The sequence below is a fragment of the Mercenaria mercenaria genome, chromosome 2 (assembly GCF_021730395.1).
Source record: "Mercenaria mercenaria strain notata chromosome 2, MADL_Memer_1, whole genome shotgun sequence".
Classification (NCBI taxonomy): Eukaryota; Metazoa; Mollusca; class Bivalvia; order Venerida; family Veneridae; genus Mercenaria; species Mercenaria mercenaria.
Window position 1 is genome coordinate 30,331,529 of NC_069362.1, and position 23,344 is coordinate 30,354,872.

General features: G+C 36.0%; 1 protein-coding gene across 1 annotated transcript; it reads right to left on the bottom strand.

Moving 5' to 3' along the window:
* LOC128552681 (uncharacterized) lies at window positions 1-21,785 on the bottom strand. The gene is made up of 8 exons (XM_053533726.1): window positions 21,586-21,785; window positions 18,252-18,277; window positions 17,923-18,003; window positions 17,341-17,482; window positions 15,681-15,712; window positions 3,533-3,637; window positions 2,366-2,486; window positions 1-1,348 (listed from the first exon to the last, which is right to left on the bottom strand). Exons 1-8 carry the CDS (start codon window positions 21,617-21,619, stop codon window positions 1,107-1,109), a joined length of 783 nt encoding a protein of 260 aa, XP_053389701.1. The 5' UTR covers window positions 21,620-21,785; the 3' UTR covers window positions 1-1,106.
* Window positions 21,786-23,344: the final 1,559 nt, after the last annotated feature.

Below are 23,344 nucleotides of genomic sequence, written 5' to 3' on the forward strand. Positions count from 1 at the left end.
CAGATAAAACTTGTACTCCACTCTTCTGTATCTGTCCTCAAGTTTAGTTATAATACAAATGCACACCATAACGGCTTATCTCAATTTGAAAAAAAAAAAAAAAACAAGCTCCAAAATAAATTAATCAGGTTTATACTCTATCTGGAAAATAGGTCCCATATTGCCCAAGAACATTTTATTTCATTAAATTGGTACCCGTCAGTAAAAGAGTGGAACAAATAACATTGTGTCATGTTTTCAAATTTAAAAATGGACAATCTCTTGAATATATGAGTCAATACTTTGTGAACCTAGATTCTGTTCATTCATATAGAATAAGGTGTAGTGACAGTGGGTCCTTTATGCTACCTAGGGTGAAAGGCTTTGGGTTGAAGTCATTTTCCTTTTTAGGTTATAAGTTATTGAATATGCTTTCATCTCAAATAAGGAATCTGTCTAGCCCCACTATTTTCAAAAGTGCTGTTAAGGATCATTTTTAAAGATATAAGATTATACATGCATGTTGACAATATCGAAACGAACAAACAAACAAATAACAAGAGCTGTCCGTAAGACACTATTCGCAGTATTCGGCCATCTGACAATAAAATGAATTAATGTGTCAATTAAAAGAAAAAGGGACATAATTTGATCGAAAAACTTTAACATGAAAATAATACAAAGTATAACACCTTGATGACCTTGATTTAGGATATAATGGGTAACACGTACATTGTTTTGTATGCTGATCAATTTATATGTGAAGTTAAGTAACATATAAGCTATAGTAACAAAGATATGACAGAACAACAAAGTTAACCTTAAAAAATAGCCTATTTATAACACCTTGTCGACATTGACCTTGGGTATAATGGACTCAGTCTCTGTACGTACTTTGTTTGTATGCTTGAAAATGTTTATATGAAGTTACAGTGAGATATAAGCAATAGTAACAAAGATATGACAGAAAAACGCAGTTTGCCGAAAAACTTTAACCAAGAAAGTGACACGCCGACGCCGACGCCAACGCCGACGCCGAAGCTGAAGCCGGGGCGAGTAGAATAGCTCCCACCTCACTCCTCCCTATTCTCCGAATAGTGGAGCTAAAAATGAATATTTTGCACAATTCAAAGTTTTGAGAACAGGCTATGTAAGAACAAAAACGAAAATGGTGACAGATAACAAATTAGATAATGCGGATGTGCAAGGCTTCCTGCTCCCGAAATACAATTCTTTGTAGCAGCAGGATCAGATGTTTCGTTTCCACATTTAACCATTCCATCTGCCGTTGTAACTTCTGCCGTTGTAACATCTGCCATTGTAGCATTTGCCGTTGTACTTTCAGGAGTAGTGGATTCTGTCGTAGGGCCTAAAAAATAAATGAGCCGTGCCATGAGAAAACCAACATAGTGGGTTTGCGACCAGCATGGATCCAGACCAGCCTGCGCATCCGCGCAGTCTGGTCAGGATCCATGCTGTTCGCTAACAGTTTCTCCAATTCCAATAGGCTTTAAAAGCGAACAGCATGGAGCCTGACCAGACTGCGCGGATGCGCAGGCTGGTCTGGATCCATGCTGGTCGCAAACCCACTATGTTGGTTTTCTCATGGTGCGGCTCAAATGCATTAACAGAGGGTTCGATACCATAACGCAGTTGTTTCATGCATGTACGGAAATCGAATCTCGATTTTGATTGGCTGTTGGGCAATGATTATTTCCATTAACCATTGAAGCACACAGCACGATTCTCCATTGCATATATATTTTCAATGCCGTTAAGCGTAAAATTAAAAGAGCTATCAACACAAAACCATTTGAAATATATCTCTTTTTTTGCGTCTTATGTTTGAAAGCTAGTACTAACAGTCTTTTAGTAAGCATTGTCTTATTGGGAGAGATAGCAGTTGATGTAAAAGGGCTAGTGGCGTTTTAAGTTATTATATAAAAGTATAAAGCAAATAGTTTGTTGTTTTGTGTGTGCGTATGTGTGTGGTGGGGGGGGGGGGGGGGGGGGGGGGGGAAGGGGTTAAAGATAACAGTAATGCGTAACAAGATATTTCGTTTTGTTTTTATTACAGTTTTCAATAGCTCTATCCTTGTAAGTTTGTTCAGCGAAAGAGACACGCACGCAAGCATTTCATTTTTTTTCAATAGGATTTTTGTCGCAGGAAGCCATCCAGCTAGCTTGCTGAAGATTATTTGTTTTGTCACGTTGCCCGCAGTTGCCTTAACTTGTCAATGTCCAGATACAACTTTTGTCTCCCAAAGAACAAAGAAAAGAAAAAAAAAACAACAAAAACTATTCTTTACGAAAACCAGACTTCTTTATGCATGCAAATCCTCGGTAAAAAATTCTTGTGAACTATTATGTATATATAGTTTTGTACCTGGTGGCGAGTTGCAGAGGTCTCCGGAACAACAGTCAATTTGCGAGAATGTAAATATACTGGCATTGCAGAATTCGTAACAAGAAGTGAAATAAAGCAATGGGTTTGCTCTGATGAATGTCTGTAATAAATATCAATTAAATTTAAAAATAAAAAATATTCTGTGATGATTGAGTTAGTCAGCTTAAAAACGCTTACATATGTGATAGTAATAAGAAACGTAGATACATATATATTACTGCTTAACCTAATTAAACGGTGTTATTAACATTGATGTTGAAAGGAATCATTTTGCTCGACATGAATAGTACGCAAGACTCATATCAGTTGATTTATAGCAAGTGCATCGTGCACAAAATACAATTTGAAAATATGACTTCCACGGACTCTTGAACAGAAACGGACTACAGCGGGGCGGACTCTTTAACAGAAAGACGTACAGCGGGAAGGACTCTTTAACTGAAAAACGTACAGCGGGACGGACTCTTTAACAGAAAAACGTACAGCGGGATGGACTCTTGAACAGAGAAACGTACAGCGGGACGGACTCTTGAACAGAAAAACGCACATCGGGACGGACTCTTGAACAGAAAAACGTACAGCGGAACGGAATCTTTTACAGAAAAACGTACGGGATGGACTAAAGTGGGACGGACTCTTTAACAGAAAAACGTACTGCGAGACGGATTACAGCGGGACGGTCTCTTGAAGAGAAAAACGTACAGCGGGACGGACTCTTGAACGGACGTTCTCACGAAACGTTATTTATGTGACACCCCCATTGTTCTCTCTATTGTTCTATCAGTCACATAAAAAGAAAAAGGTCACATAAACAGAACGGAATGAATGACATCAAAGAGAAAGTACCGTTATGAAGTCACTTAACCATCATTTCGCGGGCACAGAGAAACGTACCGCGGGACGGACTCTTGAACAGAAAAACGTACAGCGGAACGGACTCTTAAATAGAAAAACCTACAGCGGGACGGACTCTTTAACAGAAAAAAAGCACAGTGGGAAGGACTACAGCCAGATGGACTCTTTTAACAGAAAACCAAAAGTACAGTGGGACGGACTCTTTAACACAAAAACGTACAGCGAGACGGACTGTTTAACAGAAAATTCACATTAAAGTAAGGCTCTTTATCATGAAAGAGACTGGCTTACCCTACACTGTTCATCTGGAAGTAAAGTGCACAGTTTTGCCTTCCCTTCCTGTATGGCTTCTCTTATGCAACCTTCATAATCACATTCTATGCTGTAGCACTCGTCCTGAAACAAACCTTACACAGATGATTGTTTTACAATAAACTGGCTGAAAATATCTTTCATGATATTTCAATTTTGGAATTATATAAGTGACGTTTTTCCTTATCAAATATATGTACATTGACTATATACATATATTGTATTAATAGCTCCGTTTAAACGTAAAATATCTAAATACAGAACATTATCGCATCGCTGTTTATTGGTAGAACAGTAATATCCGTGTCATATAGGCCAAACATTCATGTATTGACGATTAAAAGTACAGGAAACATGATACAATTTAGAGACTGCCGTATAAACATCTGTCCTATAGACATTTTTAATTGCACGGCCCATCAGGGCCGGGCATATAGAGGTGGTTTTAGAATGTGCAATGGGTTCGGATTTGACAATTTTTTCCCTTCGGGTCATATTTCTGTTAAATTTTCGTTTGACACTCAGAAAGTGAATATTCTAACGTGTAATCGCAAAAATAATGGAATTAATATTATTTAATTGTGTTCCTTCTGGTTTATATTTTGCAATATTTGCAGAATTTGCATTATATTGAATCGGATTTGATCATTTCAGCCTTTCAAGTTATTCGCGCAGAGCCATTCGCGCTTGCGCAGTAAAATTATACATTCTTGCTGTACATAAAGTGTAGTCAGTGTAACGTCTTTTTTATTGAAATATTTTGTAGTGGATTTTGTCAAGAACAAGGTAAATTGTTACCAACAATATTGTTTTTGATAACAATGCATTTTGAGTGCCAATTCACATTCGTTGATCTAAATTTTAGAATAAACCAAACTCATAGCGAGTCACCCTAAGTGATGACCTACTTACACTATCAATAGGAATCATAAATAAATAGCATGCTTTAGAAGACTTTTTGCTTAGTTATGCATTTTAATAGGTTTATAGAGATGAATTGCAGTCAAAGTATCATTTTTAATGTGTATAAATGTGAAGTTTTTGAAGACGGAATAGTGTAAACAATAGACCACGTGATTTTTGGCGCGATTTTACTACACATACATGTACATATGCTACTTTTGGCAGGTGGCGCTGTGTACGGTTTTTCCAATTATTAAATGACGCTATTTATAAACATATCCCAATGTCTGAAACAGTTACTGAAACATTAGGCATTTTAATTTATCAATTTGAGACCGCGTCAGAACTTTTGACTCGGTGTCTTGGAGAGAATTTTCTTGTATGCCTGTTTCTCGTCGATTCGAGCTTTCTCATCGATTCGAGCCCTTGTGTTGTAGTAAAATTCATGCTCATGAAGCATGTTCTTCTATCAGAAACTCGTGCCATTTACATTTTAAAATGCCTATGAAAATATTAGTCATGAAATCACTGAAAAATTGAGTAAATACTTGTTTTAATATTTTGCATCAAAAAATGCTTATTTCAAAAGGAAATTACACAGTGGGTAATATTATGAGCCAAAAATTCAATATAAAAGCATCCTGAGCATATTTCGACTGTTGTAACAATTGAACAAGAAGTCAGTCTTGATAGAAATTTGCTTTATGGAAATAGACTGTGCAAACATTAACACTTATTGACCTAGTCCAAATAATTGTACTCGAGAGTTGAATATCGTTATATTATTTTGACTTGTCGATATCCGCCTCCGAGTACAAACCAGAAAAGGTAAAGAATGTGGTAGCACTGTCCTCTTCTTTGCCATTTTGTTGTGAATGTCAACATGTTTAATAACCCAAAGCATTGAAAAAGACGAAAATTAACGGATCGGATTAAGGTGTACCAGCACTAAATGAAGGGCCCTACCGAACAGTTTGCTGTATAATACAAGTAGCCTTCTTTCTCCATGTCCATAGTACATTTTCTCATCTAAAATTAACAGGTCATTTAAATATATTTAATCAAAGTTTCTAAGAAACTAAATTTATTAATTATCTTCCAGACTTCTCAATACTTTATGGTAGTTTAATTCCGTGAGGGTAATTATTGTAATGGAGACGTAAACATTTTCCCAGGCGCAAATGAAAGCTGGCTCTGTTTCTTGGTTTATAAATTATAAATTATTTCTATATTTACCAAAAATTTCAAAACTATCGAACCTATCGATTGTTGAAGGAACTATCGGCGATTGTTATTGGATCGTGACTTTTCTATCGATGCATGCTATCGGGACACTTAGTATCGCAATGCATCGATAGTTCGATGTATCGTTACACCCCTAATAATAATGCAACGGATAAAAAAAAGAAATACATACATAGAAAGCCTGTAATTTTCCCTTTTCAATGATGTATATATTACCGAGATTTCTTGAGAAAAATTCAAACTATGGCAGTTAAAAAATTGCCAAGGTTTAACACGAGTGTACTACATATTGGAAAATGGCCGATCACCGGTAAACATTACTACACGAAGCGTTTTCATTGGTCACGCCTCCGACCGCCATTACATGAAGACGAGTGAAACGTTAGAGTTTTAAATTTTTTACAACAGAAATTCTTGATAAATATGTCCTGTTCTTTTGTTTTTTATTTACTATTTATGATTTAAAACAAAGGTATGCAGTTAGGGCTAATGAAAAATCGTGACTACTGAAAAATTGTAATTTCAATTGACCACAGTTTTCACCACAGTTTTGATTGTTTCTGGTTGAGACCTCTAGGTAGACAACGTAAAATATCTAAATGTAAATCGGTCTGCCCGAGGTCTCTTTATTTAGACTATTATTGACCTACCAAACAAAGGGCTCGAATCAATGAGAAAGTTTTAAAATGATGCAGAGTTTGACCTCCTTCAGTCTCGTGCAAAAAGGTACATATAAAACATGATAACATTGTAATTTTTAATGTTCATTGTTAAATGCAAATTTTTTTGTAACAACAAACAAAAATTATTTAATTGAACCGGTCAAAGAGCTATAAAAATAAATAGATTGGCAACTTGAAAGGCATATAGAGCAAATCTCGCCAACCTCCCGTGACAAAAAAACGAGATCTCGTTTATCGGAAGTGGCGCTTTCTCCGCGCGCTATTTTGTATGCGAAAGCAATTATTCATCGGTAAAATAATTATCACCGTATGACCACGCTTCTTTCGATGGCAAAAAAAAAACGTGTACTTCGTGTCTTAAGACCATTTCACATTAAACTAATTTTGTTTTAGAAGCTAACATGTATTTTAAATGTAGTTTTATAGGTACAAATTGTAACTCCATGCTCGCCGATGTTTGTTTTTAGTAAGATAACGCCGAATCACGCTCTGACATGAGCTCACGCGAGATTACAGCCAGTTGCCATTCTGTGTATTTTATACTTCTTTGAACCGGTTTATAAAAATATGCACGCCCCTAAAAGATTTAAAAGGCTCGAATCAAGGAGAAAGCAGCATACATACTTCCTGATAACAAGAGGCGCGATGCAGTATGAAGAGATAGATAGTCGAAATAATCCGATGTATAAGCTTGTCTAAAGAGATAACAAGTCTAGGATTTTGAATGTTCTGTAAAATTATAGATAGAAAAATCTTTGAAATCATGGATGGTCCATATATGTACTGTACAGTATATATTTTAAAACGAAGAAATCCTAGAATAGACCACGTGACTTACGACACGAATTTACTACACATGTACATATGTTACACTCGGCAGGTGGCACTGTTCAAGGTTTTTTCCAATTGTTAAAGCGAACCGTTAAACACAATCCAATGTCCTGCACAAGGGGGCATTTCGTCTTATTATAAGGTCCAATGACAGTCCAGATAATGGGCGATTTGAGACCTCGTGAAAATTTTTGACTTCTGGTACATAATGTACTTCCTGATGATAAATAGCAACCACTACTTTTCTGCTAGTTTTGATTACGAGACGAAAATTGTGTTTTGGACTCTTGTAAGTGTATGAATGTATTGAATGACAAATCAATGCTTTTGACATAAAATTAAAGTAATAAAGATTTATATAGGCCCTAAATTATGACACTAACACATTTTTCAGGTTTTTCTGCATGAGTGACAGCAGGTATAATTGCATATTTTGTGCTACATTTATTTGAAGATATCCCCAGTTTTTAACAATTGCCTTGGCCTCCCAGTTATGATCAGAAATTAATAGTTGAATGTTGGGAGTATTTCTGTAAATTTAGATATGGATTTATAGGGAGATTACGCACCACTCGATGAAAAATGAAAATGTAATTTTAGCCCATTCAAATACACTTAGGTGCTTTCACTTTGAAAAACAACTTAGGTGCTTTCACTTTGAAAAACAGTGTAGGTATAATTTCCAATCTGCACACTTTCCCGTCTTAAAAATCATATAGTATTCAAGATACCCTGTATGACTACAATTTAGGTATACATGTACTGTAAGGCCAAACAAATGTTTCCAGTAACATGCTAAAGAAAAATAGGTAGGTAGCTGGTCAGTAATTTTTTTTTAAAAAATCTGGATTTTATTATCAAGTGGGACCTTTCGGAAACTATTTTTGTGTACAAAAATACGAATAAGGGAGTTATTCCTTTAGAGCATCAGTAACAAGGATATAAACTAGCTATTTTTATTTTTGGGCCTAGACTGTCAAAATAAATGTTTAACATTAGGTATATGGGCATTTTCTTCAACAATTTAGGGTCCCAGCCAAAAATCTAGGAACCATGGGCTACTGGGCCCTTGCTAGGGGTGTAACAATATGCTAGTCTCACGATACAATATGTATCGTGATACAGATGCAACGATACGGTACATATCGCGATATGAATTGAGTATCGTAAGTAAGCATTTGTGTGACAAAAAAAAAAATATTCAATGTCTCTACTCTTGGAATGATACATTTCTTTAGTTACTGTCCTTAACACTGATTGTATGTAAGATATCATGCAATATTTCTAGTTTCCACTTATCGTTTCTGTATTGTGAAACAGACCTATGATTCGATACGCGTATCGCCAAACTGATGTATCATGGTAAAACGAATTTCGAAATAACAAGCCTATGGTACGATATTTGTATCGCCAAACTGATGTATCATGATAAAATGAATTTCGATGTATCGTTACACCCTTAGCCCCTGCTGATTTTTTCTTGAGTAAGTTGATTTTTAACATCACTGACTATGTTTAAAACATAAAAGTGCAGTTTTTCAACTTTTTGTTAAAACATTAAATCAAAAAAAAAACTTCTCGGAGGCAATGAAAAAGAATTAGGGTCCGGAATAAAGGGTAGATCGGGATACCGGACACAATTTTTTTTTCTAACCTAATTTGTATTTATTTATGACAATGCTTGTTTTAAATATTAAAAGAGGATTTTAATTAATATTTTTGAGAGAATTTCAGCAGGCTCAATAGAAAAAAAGGTGGTAAATCAGCTTATATACAGAGTTGACTTGATAGAAACTTGAATGGTTACTAATATCCTCATTACCATTTTTTCACATTTTCATGCTCCCTTTCCGCTTTAAAAACCGCAAATTCAAACATTTATCTTAAGTGATATTGCTAGGATATTGCAGTTCCGCTGGTCAGATAGCTCAATTGGCAGAGCAACCCAAAATTGAGGAAATTACGTATGGTAATTTGTGTTTTGGGGAGGTTCCAGGTTCGAATCCTGGTCTGGCTGTGCAAACTGTCGCGTTGTGAAGTTAACTTTTTCCAGTTTTTTTTAGCTCGACTATTCGAAGAATAGTCTAGCTATTCTCCTCACCCTGGCGTCGGCGTCAGCGTCACACCTTGGTTAAGTTTTTGCATGCAAGTACATACAGCCATCAATTAAAGGCATATAGCTTTGAAACTTATTTTTTCTTTTTCTGGGTCAATTACCAACCTCTCTGGGTCAAGTCCCATAACTCTGACATCTATTTTGAGCAAATTATGCCCCCTTTTGGACTTAGAAAATTTTGGTTAAAGTTTTACATGCAAGTTACTGTCTCCAAAACTAATGCAGATATTGATTTGAAACTTCACATGTGTCTTCGGCATTATAAAAACTAGTTGATAGCAGCAAGTCCATAACTCTGACTTTCATTTTGGCCAAATTATGCCCCTTTTGGACTTAGAAAATTCTGGTTAAAGTTTTGCGTGCAAGTACATACAGCTATTTCTAAAAGGCATATAGATTTGAAACTTATTTTTTCTTTTTCTAGATCAATTACCAACCTCACTGGGTCAAGACCCATAACTCTGACATGTATTTTGAGCAAATTATGCCCCCTTTTAGACTTAGAAAATTTTGGTTAAAGTTTTACATGCAAGTTACTATCTCTAAAACTAATGCAGATATGATTTGAAACTTCACGTGTCTTCAGGGTTATAAATCTAGTTGATAGCAGCAAGTCCTATAACTCTGACCTTCATTTTGGCCAAATTATGCCCCTTTTGGACTTAGAAAATTCTGGTTAAAGTTTTGCATGCAAGTACATACAGCTATTTCTAAAAGGCATATATATTTGAAACTAATTTTTTCTTTTTCTAGATCTATTACCAACCTCACTGGGTCAAGTCCCATAACTCTGACATGTTTTTGAGCAAATTATGCCCCCTTTTAGACTTAGAAAATTTTGGTTAAAGTTTTACATGCAAGTTATTATCTCCAAAACTAATGCAGATATTGATTTGAAACTTCACATGTGTCTTCGGGGTTATAAAACTAGTTGATAGCAGCAAGTCCCATAACTCTGACCTTCATTTTGGCCAAATTATGTCCCTTTTGGACTTAGCAAATTCTGGTTAAAGTTTTGCGTGCAAGTACATACAGCTATTACTAAAAGGCATATAGATTTGAAACTTATTTTTTCTTTTCTAGATCAATTACCAACCTCACTGGGTCAAGTCCCATAACTCTGGCATGTATTTTGGGCAAATTATGCCCCCTTTTGGACTTTGAAAATTCTGGTTAAAGTTTTACATGCAAGTTTCTATCTCCAAAACTAATGCAAATATTGAATTGAAACTTCACATGTGCCTTCGGGGTTATAAAACTAGTTGATAGCAGCAAGTCCCATAACTGGTATGCATTTTGGTCAAATTATTTCCCTTTTGAACTTAAAACTCTTTTGATATTTAACCTTTTTGGGTAATATTTTCCTGCTTCTGGGACAATATTTCGAATAGTCGAGCTTGGCTGTCTTACGGACAGCTCTTGTTTCATAGAAGATCTACAGGTAAAATATAAAAATGCATCTTATTTACTTAAACTGCTGTAATACTGTATTTACCTTGAAATAAATTTATTCCCCACTATTTTGTTTACTCTTTGGGGCATATTTGTACTCTTTGGTTTTTTTTAGCTCTTGTGATAACTCGATGTCACTCTGTCGTCTGTCAACATTTAGCTTGTGTATGCAACAGAGGCTTTATTAGTCCCCTATGGTTGAAAACAGTTTCGGGGACTATAGGAATGCGCTTTTCCGTCATTCCGTCCGTCCGTCCGCAATTTCGTGTCCGGTCCATAACTCTGTCATCCATGAAGGAACTTTAATATTACTTGGCACAAATGTTCCCCATGATGAGACGACGTGTCATGCACAAAACCCGGACCCCTAGCTCAAAGGTCAAGGTCACAATTGGAGGTCAAAGGTCAACAGGGCTCTTTTCCTGTCCGGTCCATAACTCTCCCATCCATGAAGGGATTTTATTATTACTTGGCACAAATGTTCCCCATGATGAGGCAATGTGTCATGCGCAAACCCGGACCTGTAGCTCACAGGTCAAGGTCACAATTGGAGGTCAAAGGTCAACAGGGCTTTTTTCCTGTCCGGTCCATAACTCTCCCATCCATGAAGGGATTTTAATATTACTTGGCACAAATGTTCCCCATGATGAGACGACGAGTCACGCGCAAAACCTAGACCCCTAGCTTAAAGGTCAAGGTCACAATTGGAGGTCAAAGGTCAACGGGGCTTTTTACCTGTCCGGTCCATAACTCTGCCGTCCATGAAGGGATTTTAATATTACTTGGCACAGATGTAACTCATAATAAGACGATGTGTCATGCACAACTTTCAGACCCCTAGCTCAAAGGTCAAGGTCACACTTAGCAGTCAAATGTTAACATAGCATGAACAGGGACTGTTTCGTGTTCGGTCCGTAACTCTGACATTCATTAAGGGATTTTAATATTACTTGGCAAAAATGTTCCCCATGATGAGACGTTCTGTCATGCACAAATTCTGGACCCTTACCTCAAAGGTCAAGGTCACAATTGGAGGTCAAAGGTCAATAAGGTTTTTTTCCTGTCCGATCCAGAACTCTGTCATCCATGAAGGGATTACAATATTGCTTAGCATAAATGTTCCCAATGGTGAGATGACATGTCATGCGCAACACCCAGTACCCTAGCTTAAAGGTCAAGGTCACACTTTGAGATCAAAGGTCAGTAGGATTTTTTTCCTGTCCAGTCTATAACTTTGTCATGCAAAACAGGATTTAGACATCAGTTGGCACAAATATTCCCCTGGATGAGACAACATGTTATGCGCAAAACCCAAGCCCAGGGTCTTATGTCAAGGTCACACTTAGAGACCAAAGGTCAGACACAAGAATGACTTTGTCTGGAGCATTTCTTCTACATGCATGGAGGGATTTTGATGTAACTTGGCACAAATGTTCACCAACATAAGACGGATTGTCAAGCGCAAGAACCAGGTCCCTAGGTCTAAAGTCAAGGTCATATTTAGAGGTCAAAGGTCAAATTCAAGAATGACTTTGTCCGGAGCATTTCTTCTTCATGCATTGAGGGATTTTGATGTAACTTGGACCAAATGGTCACCACCATGAGGCACCCTATTTTTAGAATTATGTCCCTTTGTTACTATAAACAGATTTTATTGTAACTTTTTAGCTCACCTGTCACAAAGTGACAAGGTGAGCTTTTGTGATCGCCCGTCGTCCGTCCGTGCGTGCGTCCGTAAACTTTTGCTTGTGACCACTCTAGAGGTCACATTTTTCATGGGATCTTTATGAAAATTGGTCAGAATGTTCACCTATATGATATCTAGGTCAAGTTCGAAACTGGGTCACGTGCGATCAAAAACTAGGTCAGTAGGTCTAAAAATAGAAAAACCTTGTGACCTCTCTAGAGGCCATATATTTCAAAAGATCTTCATGAAAATTGGTCAGAATGTTCACCTTGATGATATCTAGGTCAAGTTCGAAACTGGGTCATGTGGGGTCAAAAACTAGGTCAGTAGGTATAAAAATAGAAAAACCTTGTGACCTCTCTAGAGGCCATATTTTTCAAGAGATCTTCATGAATATTGGTCAGAATGTTCATCTTGATGATATCTAGGTCAAGTTCGAAACTGGGTCACGTGGGGTCAAAAACTAGGTCAGTAGGTCTAAAAATAGAAAAACCTTGTGACCTCTCTAGAGGCCATATTTTTCATGAGATCTTCATGAATATTGGTCAGAATGTTCACCTTGATGATATCTAGGTCAAGTTTGAAACTGGGTCACGTGGGGTCAATAACTAGGTCATTAGGTCTAAAAATAGAAAAACCTTGTGACCTCTCTAGAGGCCATATTTCTCAATGGATCTTCATGAAAATTGGTCAGAATGTTCAGCTTGATGATATCTAGGTCAAGTTCGAAACTGGGTCACGTGGGGGTAAAAACAGGTCAGTAGATCTAAAAATAGAAAAACCTTGTAACCTCTCTAGAGGCCATATTTTTCATGAGATCTTCATGAATATTGGTCAGAATGTTCACCTTGATGATATCTAGGTCAAGTTCGATACTGGGTCATGTGGGATCAAAAACTAGGTCAGTAGGTCTAAAAATAGAAAAACCTTGTGACCATTCTAGAGGTCACATTTTTCATGGATCTTCATGAAAATTGGTCAGAATGTTCACCTTGATGATATCTAGGTCAAGTTCGAAACTGGGTCACGTGCGGTCAAAAACTAGGTCAGTAGGTCTAAAAATAGAAAAACCTTGTGACCTCTCTAGAGGCCATATTTTTCAATGGATCTTCATGAAAATTGGTCAGAATGTTAACCTTGATGATATCTAGATCAAGTTCGAAACTGGGTCACGTGGGGTTAAAAACTAGGTCAGTAGATCTAAAAATAGAAAAACCTTGTGACCTCTCTAGAGGCCATATTTTTCATGAGATCTTCATGAATATTGGTCAGAAGGTTCATCTTGATGATATCTAGGTCAGGTTTGAAACTGGGTCACGTGGGGTCAAAAACTAGGTCAGTAGGTCTAAAAATAGAAAAACCTTGTGACCTCTCTAGAGGCCATATTTCTCTGTGGATCTTCATGAAAATTGGTGAGACTGTTCTGCTTGATGATATCTAGGTCAGGTTCGTAACTGGGTCATTTGCCGTCAAAAACTAGGTCAGTAGGTCGAAAAATAGAAAAACCTTGTGACCTCTCTAGAGGCCATATTTTTCAAGAGATCTTCATGAAAATTGGTGAGAATGTTCACCTTGATGATATCTAGGTCAAGTTTAAAAGTGGGTCACGTGCCTTCAAAAACTAGGTCATTAGGTCAAATAATAGAAAAACCTTGTGACCTCTCTAGAGGCCATATTTTTCAATGGATCTTCATGAAAATTGGTCAGAATTTTTTATCTTGATGATATCTATGTCACATGTGCTGAAAAACTAGGTCACTTTGTCAAATAATAGAAATAACGATGTCATACTCAGTTCAACACTGGGTCATGTGGGGATAGGTGAGCGATTCAGGACCATCATGGTCCTCTTGTTTATTATTGGCTGTAGAGAAAAGTCAAGACCACTTTTCTGTGGTACAACATGCATGTTACATCCAATTTTTAGGTGTATTTTGCCCTATCTCTACCTGGTAAAGAGTTTCTTGTGGACTTATATTATATAGATTTTTTTTTCTTAAGATTAATTTCCTTTTGTTGGTACTATAAATAACTTACATGATAACTTTTTTATAATCAGCAAAAACATTTCAATATGAAAACAATTGTGGGTTTTTATATATGCACATTTTAATCCAAGAGTGTTGTTATAACATATTGTATATAAAGTACAATATTGTTTATACATCATTGACAGATATCATTTCATCATGTTATACTGCAGTAGAGAAAACTAGGTGCCTTCCAGTAGGGGACTTTGTATTGCATGGCAATACTTCATTCACCTGTTTTTCAACTGATCTTCGTGAAATTTTGTCAGAATGATTATCTTGATGAAATCTAGGCCAAGTTCGAAAATGGTTTTTCTGGGGTCAAAAACTAGGACACTATGTCAAATCAAAGAAAAGCCTTGTGTATGCGATAGCATTCTCGCATACCAGAGGTCTACCGTGGTTCCCCGGATGAACCTCTGGCACATTTCGCCGATATTTGTGGTTTGGTTACATTACAGGTAAAACGTTTCAGCCAATCAGTGTCGTTTCGCAACAAAATGTAGCGAACCAATCAAAATCGTCCGTGAAAAGCGTGACCGCGTCCTTTCATATCGATGCCGACTTACGAGGAATATTATTATTTCTTCAGGTAAATTTCTTAACATCGAATAACAGAAATAAATCTTTATTAATCGCAATCATGGAATATCGCCTTTATCCATCGTTAGCAACTACCTTGCTTACATATTGTTTGAAATTTCAATTCGGCGTGCCAAATAGTGGCAAACATTGATTGGCTGAAACTTCTCCCGGTAGTAATTACGAGTGCGCATGCTCACCAAATAAACGACAGAAATAAATCAGAGGTTCGTCTCGGGATATTGACGAACATCTGATGGATGAGAATGATGCGATAGAGGCTGTATTTTTCAATTGATCTTCATAAAATTATGTCAGAATGATTGCATTGATGAAATCTAGGTCGAGTTTGAATATGGGTCATCTGGGGCCAAAATGTAGGTCATAGGTCAAATCAAAGAAAAACCTTGTGTATGCGATAGAGACAGTATTTTTCAATTGATCTTCATGAAATTTGGTCAGAATTATTGCCTTGATAAAATCTAGGTCAAGTTTGAATATGGGTCAAACACTGTTTTTTTGGGCCGTGCGACCATCTATTTGCTGCATCTTGCAGCAATTTTTTACTTGTTCTTTAATTACAAACAATATTACTTACAACGTCCGGGTCATCTACTGTACTTGATTCCACTGAAAGTAAAGAAAATAGCCCACATTATTCGGGGCTTTCAGAAATATTGGAATGATTTTTTTTCTATGGTTGATGCATGTATAACTTTGCATTTGTAGTGATCTTAGTCCTTTTTATCAATTGTACGTTGTTTTGCTGATACAATATCAAGCGAAATCAATTTTTCGATTTTACTGCGGTATAAAAAAGATCGAAAACATTTTTTTCCGAAGTTCATGTCAAAAAAAAATGGCCACTGCATGGGAAATGAGATAACTAAAAATATGGGACACAACTGTAAGTCCAGAAACGAGATAGGTTTTGAATTTTTCCTACTTTTCTTGTTATCATGAAAATGTTGACTTCAGGTTTTGTAATGACCGTTTGATTATGCTACTGTGCTTTTGTTTGCAATAACTGTGTGCAATATTTACTTACATTGCAATATAGAAGTTTTGGTTTTAACAATATTTTATATTTGTATCAGTGGCATTAGCTGTTGTGATTTATGGAAGTGGCATTAGCTGTTGTTATTTATGGAAGTGGCATTAGCTGTTGTTATTTATGGAAGTTTAATTTTTGATCACGTGATCTTGTGCGACCAAACAAATGTCTTGTAACAACAAAGTTGAAATTATCACTCTATATCAAGGCATCCACTGAAAACATACGGAAACAAACGATATGTTCAAACGCCCTATGCTCTTGGTACGTTTGCTGCAATTTCCTCAAATGAAATAAACTTAGAATAGAAAATTATTTTTTAGTTGTGCTAAAGAATAAAAGTAACGTTTCTGCACACGCTCACCAATTGGAATGGATGGTTCACTCTGATAATCTGACATGTAATGCACAGGCTCCATAACTTAAGTTTGCATTTTGCAATGTTTCTCCTCTTTGCTACTTAAACATTTTCAATTCAGTTTTTTATACGTAAGTTATTATCTCAGTAACTACTGGTTGGCAATGATGAATCTTCGTACTCCGGTCCCCTGTGATGACCTGATATGAAATACACATTTCCCACAACACATTACCCATAACTCTATTTATGTACAAGGTTATGTCTCCTTATGTGCCCTCACCATTTCTTTCTTGGGGACTCAGGATTACCCTTGTCTGCGCCGTCCTTCCGAATTAGTGCTTTTTTTCTTATATCAAAATCTATTTGACCTTCAGTAACGAAACATTATAAGATTAAAATAAATAAATAATTATGAAGTTGTGCTTCCGAGGTTTTGTATTGTGTAAGCCAAAACGACTTCTAGATATTGATCGGAAATCAAATACCTAGAAGTCAACAGAAGGACAGTCCTACCGACTGACATCGACTTCTGCGGAGGGAAAGGAGGTATTAAAAACTCTTATCAGAAAGCAGCGAACGTAAACATAGTTTCGTTTTTAAAAGCTTCCATCTTTCAAATAGTAGTAGTGATAGACTGTCTCCTATGACTGACATCCTATTCTTTCAAAACGGCAGGGCGGGGGTTTGGGTGCGGCTTGTAAAGTGTTGATATCTTAAATGTGACGGTTAGATTTATCAGCAGCGGACTAACGGTAACATTTTTACGTGTTAAGGGTTCTCTCAATTTCTGTTACTGCGACTTGTAACTTGAGAAGATCCTTTATTAGAAAAGAGGACACTTACTCCAATCGTTGTTACATCCGTCAGAAAAGCAACAATCTCTAGTATATACCCCATAGTCTGTTGTATTAGACCAGAACGGCAAGCAAGGCGCCGATGAACAATTATGGAGAGATTGGTTGTATATTCCACCGTATCTATCTATCTGAAAGTTATAGCATGATTCTATTAGATGATGGTGATGAAAGTAATATTAAGAAGTAATACTCCAAAGCGGTACGAATTTGACTTTGTCATAGGCGTCACACCTCTAAAATGTTCCTTACCTTGGTATTGACTGCAAACCCGTAGATACAATCTACCTACTATTACTTGAACCTCAAAACCTGAACCTAAAAATAGCTGATAATTATTCTACTTAAAAAGAAGCTTGAATACTATACTGTCAGAGATCTGAATAATAACAGACACTCAAAAACGACAAACAAATCACGTATAATGTTAAAAAGATATGAGATTATTTTGCGTCTACTCCTTGTGACACAATAAAACTGTCCTTACAATCGTCGTTCAATTATTTTAAACGACTAGTGTAAATATATTCATTTCAACTAAAATCACCCCTTTTGGGTAAAGTCAACGTACATAACATCCATTTGAATCGTCCGTCGTGCATTTTTTTTCATAAAAACAGAATCCACGGATGCAACTTTTCTCCACGCAGTTCTGAAATGTTTAATAAAATCATACGAAAGCTTTGAGGGAAATCTTACCAGATAATGAAAGCAGCATCTGGTTGCTCTATTTGTATTGAAAAATTAAAACATTGGTAAATACGCCAATTTCAAATAATAAAAAACACACAAACCAAAACAGATGAATATATCGTATGCATGTTTAAGCTTTCTTCATCCAAAATGAAACCAAGATTTAATCAAGTTACCGCAGTTCATAGGAAAAATGGCGATACTTACGTAGGTGAAAGCGACGCTGGTCAAGCCTGAAATCAAACAAATATCTGTATTGAAATGGTAATATATTTAGCATCTTTGAATTTACATATTATGCTCAATGCCAAGCATCGGATATACTTTCAGGTCTTGATATAGAGTTATAGGGTTTATATCCTGACGTTGCAGTCTGATATTACTGCATTTCCATTTTTGCAAAACCAAATGTACTTTCCATAATTGAACAGGAAATTGTAACAGAGTAACCGTGTCCCCGGCTTAGGGACATTTTTCACAAAACATATTGCCTGCCAATACAACTTTTCTGTGACATTGTCCTTGGAGCTAGAGACTTTGGATCCTGCATGCGATATGTCTTTTCATTTATGGAACATTTTGTCAAGTACATGCAATTTCAAAATACTTTTATAGATAGCAGAGTTACAGACCTGTCACAAAGTGTGACGGATGGACAGACGCAGTCCATGATTTTGACCTTCTTTTGTTTTTGAAAGAGGCGATGGATAATTAAACACGTCTCTGACGAACTACTAAAGCAGGGAAGAAAAAACAATGAAAATGTTAGATATCTCCTCCTTTCTTCGCGTGATTGCAATCTGCCCTTACAGATTCAAATTTACTGTTCAAGCAATAGATAAAAACTGGAAAATAAAATCAATAATTGATTTACAGAGAGTCCTAAAATAACATTTTAGCTGCTTTTCATTACCATCGATTTCTTTTTGAATGTAATTTTATTCCAGTTTTAAGATTCACCGATAATTTGCATGCAATATTTAAGTACATCAAATTGCAGAGAAATCTGTGAAAGTCATGGTTTCTGCACTCACAAAAGATTTTTTTGCACTTATTTTTGAATGGCCATTTCTCGTACTAAGCCAATTAGCAGTAACAAGATCGCCCGTCTATAAATATTGATCCTGACCTTAATTCAACATACAGTAGCTGTATGGTTCCGCAGGCTATCTCAACGAGTTTATCATTGATGCAAAATATTCACGAAACTCAATTTAAGTTTGATTATACAAAGTATGTTACAGACGAAAAGACATGAGACAATCAGACGGACGGACGAACAAACAAAATTCACCTTAATATCCCCAATTCACTCACGGCAGGGGAAACACGATGGATCAAGAACAAATAAATTCTTTCCAAATGTATGAGTGTCTTATTAAACAAAGCGTTTATTTTACACAAGTGTAAAGTATTGCTCGAACATCAATCGTACCTTGCGTAAATTATGCATCCATATTCCCTCGTTTTTTTTTTTTGAATTACGGTACGGAAGACAAATTTGTTTATTGGTTTTGGTTTAATGCCGTTTTTCAACAGTATTTCAGTCATTTAACGGCGGGCAAGTAACCTTACCAGTGTTCCAGAATTCGGTACCAGTACAAACCTGTTCTACGACATAGCATTTCGACATTTTTTTTTCAACGTCAGTTATTTAACAAAGTGTTCCATATTTAATTTACCTCGTTCACAAAACATTGCATGTCGACTTTGTTTTGTTCAATCTCGTTCATACGACATAGCATCTCGAGATTTTTTGCTGTCTCGTTCTAGTAAGTAAAGTTGCGTCCCCTGATTAATTGCTCTATATTTTTCCAAATCTTTATATTATTTTTTCGTCCAAACTGACACCTCTTGGATTCAGTTGCAAACAGGAGTGAAGTACATGACAGTGTGAGAGTTTTCGCGTGTACATATGGGTTACAGTCATAGAAGTCACGTATATAACTGCAAAAGCGGAGGACAATCACATGTTTGTCTGACCGCTTAAATTGTTACGTCTGTCAGGCTGTTTTTGCTTTGCATGTACGTGTACATAAGTCAAGCTTTAAAACTGCAATAACAATTAAGCATAACAACACAAGTTTAAAGTTTAAACTCATTGCGACTGCAGGAAACACCTCATCTTAAGTTTACACTTTATCGTTGGAACGATACGGACAACAAATTTTGAGATGCTATTTCTTGGACACGGCTGAGAAATACAACATTATGACCAAATGTACGCGAGGCACGAGCAGGATACATATACTTCGGAAATGCGGATCAGGGTATTTTCGGACAAAAATCATTAAATCGTTGTTTCAAATCACTAACTAAAATGTTTACATAAGTCAACATTCATGTTTAAGCCCATTGCGGAGGAAAAATTAATATTATATAAAGTTATTTTTCCACCTGCAAAACAACATATAGAACTTCAATCGAATATTATCGGTCAAGTCAGGTTATTATCGGACAACAGAAATATTACTGATCAAACACCACCAAATTAAGCTACGCATATTCAGCTTATTATTCTTTTGGTTGTTAAACATTTTCCATAGTCTCTTTTCACATTTCTGCCCAAAATAATAGGCTAAAAATTAAATACGTGACTTATTACATGACTTTTCCAATAAATCGATCATAGAACCGTATAAATGTACATTTTTGTATGCTCCCTATATATCCAAAAACTCGGAAAAAATCAGATTACTTAGGCTTCTAATGTGCGTTATCCTTTAGTTGTTTACCGACATTATGAACACCGAATTTCTAATTTCATATCAAAATGTTAGGTTAGGCAGTCTGAATATATAGTTCCGTATTTGAAGCCACATAAATACTCCACATCGAGCCAGAAATGCAGTTTTTCTGAGTAAACCACGTTAGCTCTTAGATTTTCAAAATAAAATTTCACGAGAACGGCATTGTTCTTCGTTTGATCTAAATATTATTATATGTATTTCCTTGGGGCCTTACTTTTGTAACTAGAAGTGGATTTACTTTGTAAAGACAATTTGTTTCATGTCACCTTTATATCATTATTTGTTGCTGTTTTTATGGTACATTATGAATAGGCAGGGTAAAGATTTGAAATACACATGGCATATGTGGTACGTAATTCAAACGACGCAACTGTCAAAAATAAGATGTTAATTTGTTTGACCGATGATACCCCAATGTCCGATACCCCGATCGAACTTTATGTATTTGGTAAGACAGAGGTAGAAAATGAAACTCGAAATCCTCCTTGTTGCTGTTAATTTCATAAGTGTTTGAACTGATATCATGTGAAGTCTGATTAAATTGTTAAATTCTGAAATAATACCACTTTCATTCATTCTTGAAATACAATCATTTGCATCCGATCGTCAATAGACGGTTAACGGAAGATCTGACGTTCTATCCGGGTGCATTTTGTAATGATGAAAGGGGCATAAGGTTCCTTCTCTACCATCCAAATCTGGTAAAGTTGTCTTTGACATAAATTCTTTAGGTGTAATGTTAAAAACGTATGTCTTTAATCTGAAATATGTAAAGAAAATAAAACACGTACAAACTAATAGGAAAACTGTATATACTCTGTCCATTGTATATATTTTCAGAAGGTGTGTGGTGCAATTTTTCTAATCTTTTTCTCTTTTGCTCTGTATCTCCAACCAGCAAAATCTGTAAACACCGTCCAGTAATTTGTCTGCAATTTAAACATACCATCAATGTCTCAATTTTACACAAAGAATGGTTTGTTGCTTAACGCATTTCACACATAAGGTCACATTACATTCTTTTTAATTGTTAATACTTTTTATATTCTAATAAAGTATTTATCACTTTATATAGAAATGTTTTAAACGCATTGCGATTATACCTGATTTTCACAGAGGCGCACAAGTAAAATCACAAATGAGCCGTGCCATGGGAAAACCAACATAGTGGGTTTGCGACCAGCATGGATCCAGACCAGCCTGCGCATCCGCGCAGTCTGGCCAGGATCCATGCTGTTTGCTAACAGTTTCTCTAATTGCAGTAGGCTTTAAAAGCAAACAGCATGGATCCTGACCAGACTGCGCGGATGCGCAGGCTGGTCTGGATCCATGCTGGTCGCAAACCCACTATGTTGGTTTTCTCATGGCACGGCTCAAATTTTAAGTCTATACTTTTTATTAATATTTATATGGCCAGGCAGGTTATTCTATAATACAACTGAGTTAGGTAAGATGGATAATTTATTGGATTGTCATTGTTTAAAGCTAAGTTGATGCATTTACCTAGTTAATCGTAGTGTCTTTTGAACGTAAGTTTGGAAAATAATTGCAACTCGTGAAGATTATTAAGAAAGTACCTGAGCAACTGGGGAGAAAAAAAAACATCATCAATTGTCAGTATTGTGTGAAATTAAAAAAGAAAAAAAAACCCAGCCATTGGGGAAGACAATTTAGCAAATATAGTATGGTACTAATAGAAAACCAGCAACTGTAAAAGATAAGTCAGCAACTACGATATGATATTAAACAAAAACCAGCAATAGGAATAGATAATACAGTAAACAAAGAAGGATATTAATCAAACACCTGAGGAAGACAAGTCAACAAATACGATATGATATGAAACTAAATCCAGCCATTGAGGAAGATAGTCATGTACATTGATTTTGAAAATGATTTATTTCTTTCATACAAACCAATCATCATTCATGCAAAGACAATTGTTTACGTATGTTTACGTATGTTATTTATCTTTCAAGAAAGGCAGTAATTAAAGAACAAGCTATTTCAGATATAATGAAAATCCTTTAAAGTGTCTAGTTCACTCTTCTCAGGCGAAGGTGTTTGTTTTCAAAACTCAATAAAATGTGAGTACTTTGAAAGTGACCTGTAGGGCAAACCTCCAAACAAAATATCTTGATAAACTACCGAAATATATTGTGCATCAGAGAGTTAAGCCATTGCAACACTTTTGAAATAATGGAGAAATCAAACATTCTTCTCACCTTTTTACAAGTATCTAACATTTATTTTTACTCGCTTTCTCATTTTTAAGTGACATATATACATTCGTACCAAACTTTGTGGACAAGAACATGTTAAAAACATGTCTCTTTAAATGTAGGCAAAAAGCGTTGATAATGATGGTTACATTTGGCTGAATGACCAAGAATCGTCTATCGTCGCGTGATACTTCTAAAAACGCAGGAAAAGGCGAATGCGAACATACAAACGCAAATAGTTCTTTAATTTTTATCTTAACAACCTTTGTTTTATATATATATTTGGAAATTATTTAGCAACGGCACATATGTAAAAGGTTTCTTCCTC

What these genes read in the sequence shown, in the direction of transcription:
- LOC128552681 (XM_053533726.1), bottom strand. Translation starts at nt 21,619, where the DNA reads ATGGACAGAGTATATACAGTTTTCCTATTAGTTT. An exon ending in TACAGTTTTCCTATTAGTTT is followed by an intron (nt 18,278 to 21,585) that starts GTACGTGTTTTA and finishes GTTTGATTTCAG; the next exon opens with GCTTGACCAGCGTCGCTTTC. An exon ending in TTCCAGATGAACAGTGTAGG is followed by an intron (nt 2,487 to 3,532) that starts GTAAGCCAGTCT and finishes TATTTATTACAG; the next exon opens with ACATTCATCAGAGCAAACCC.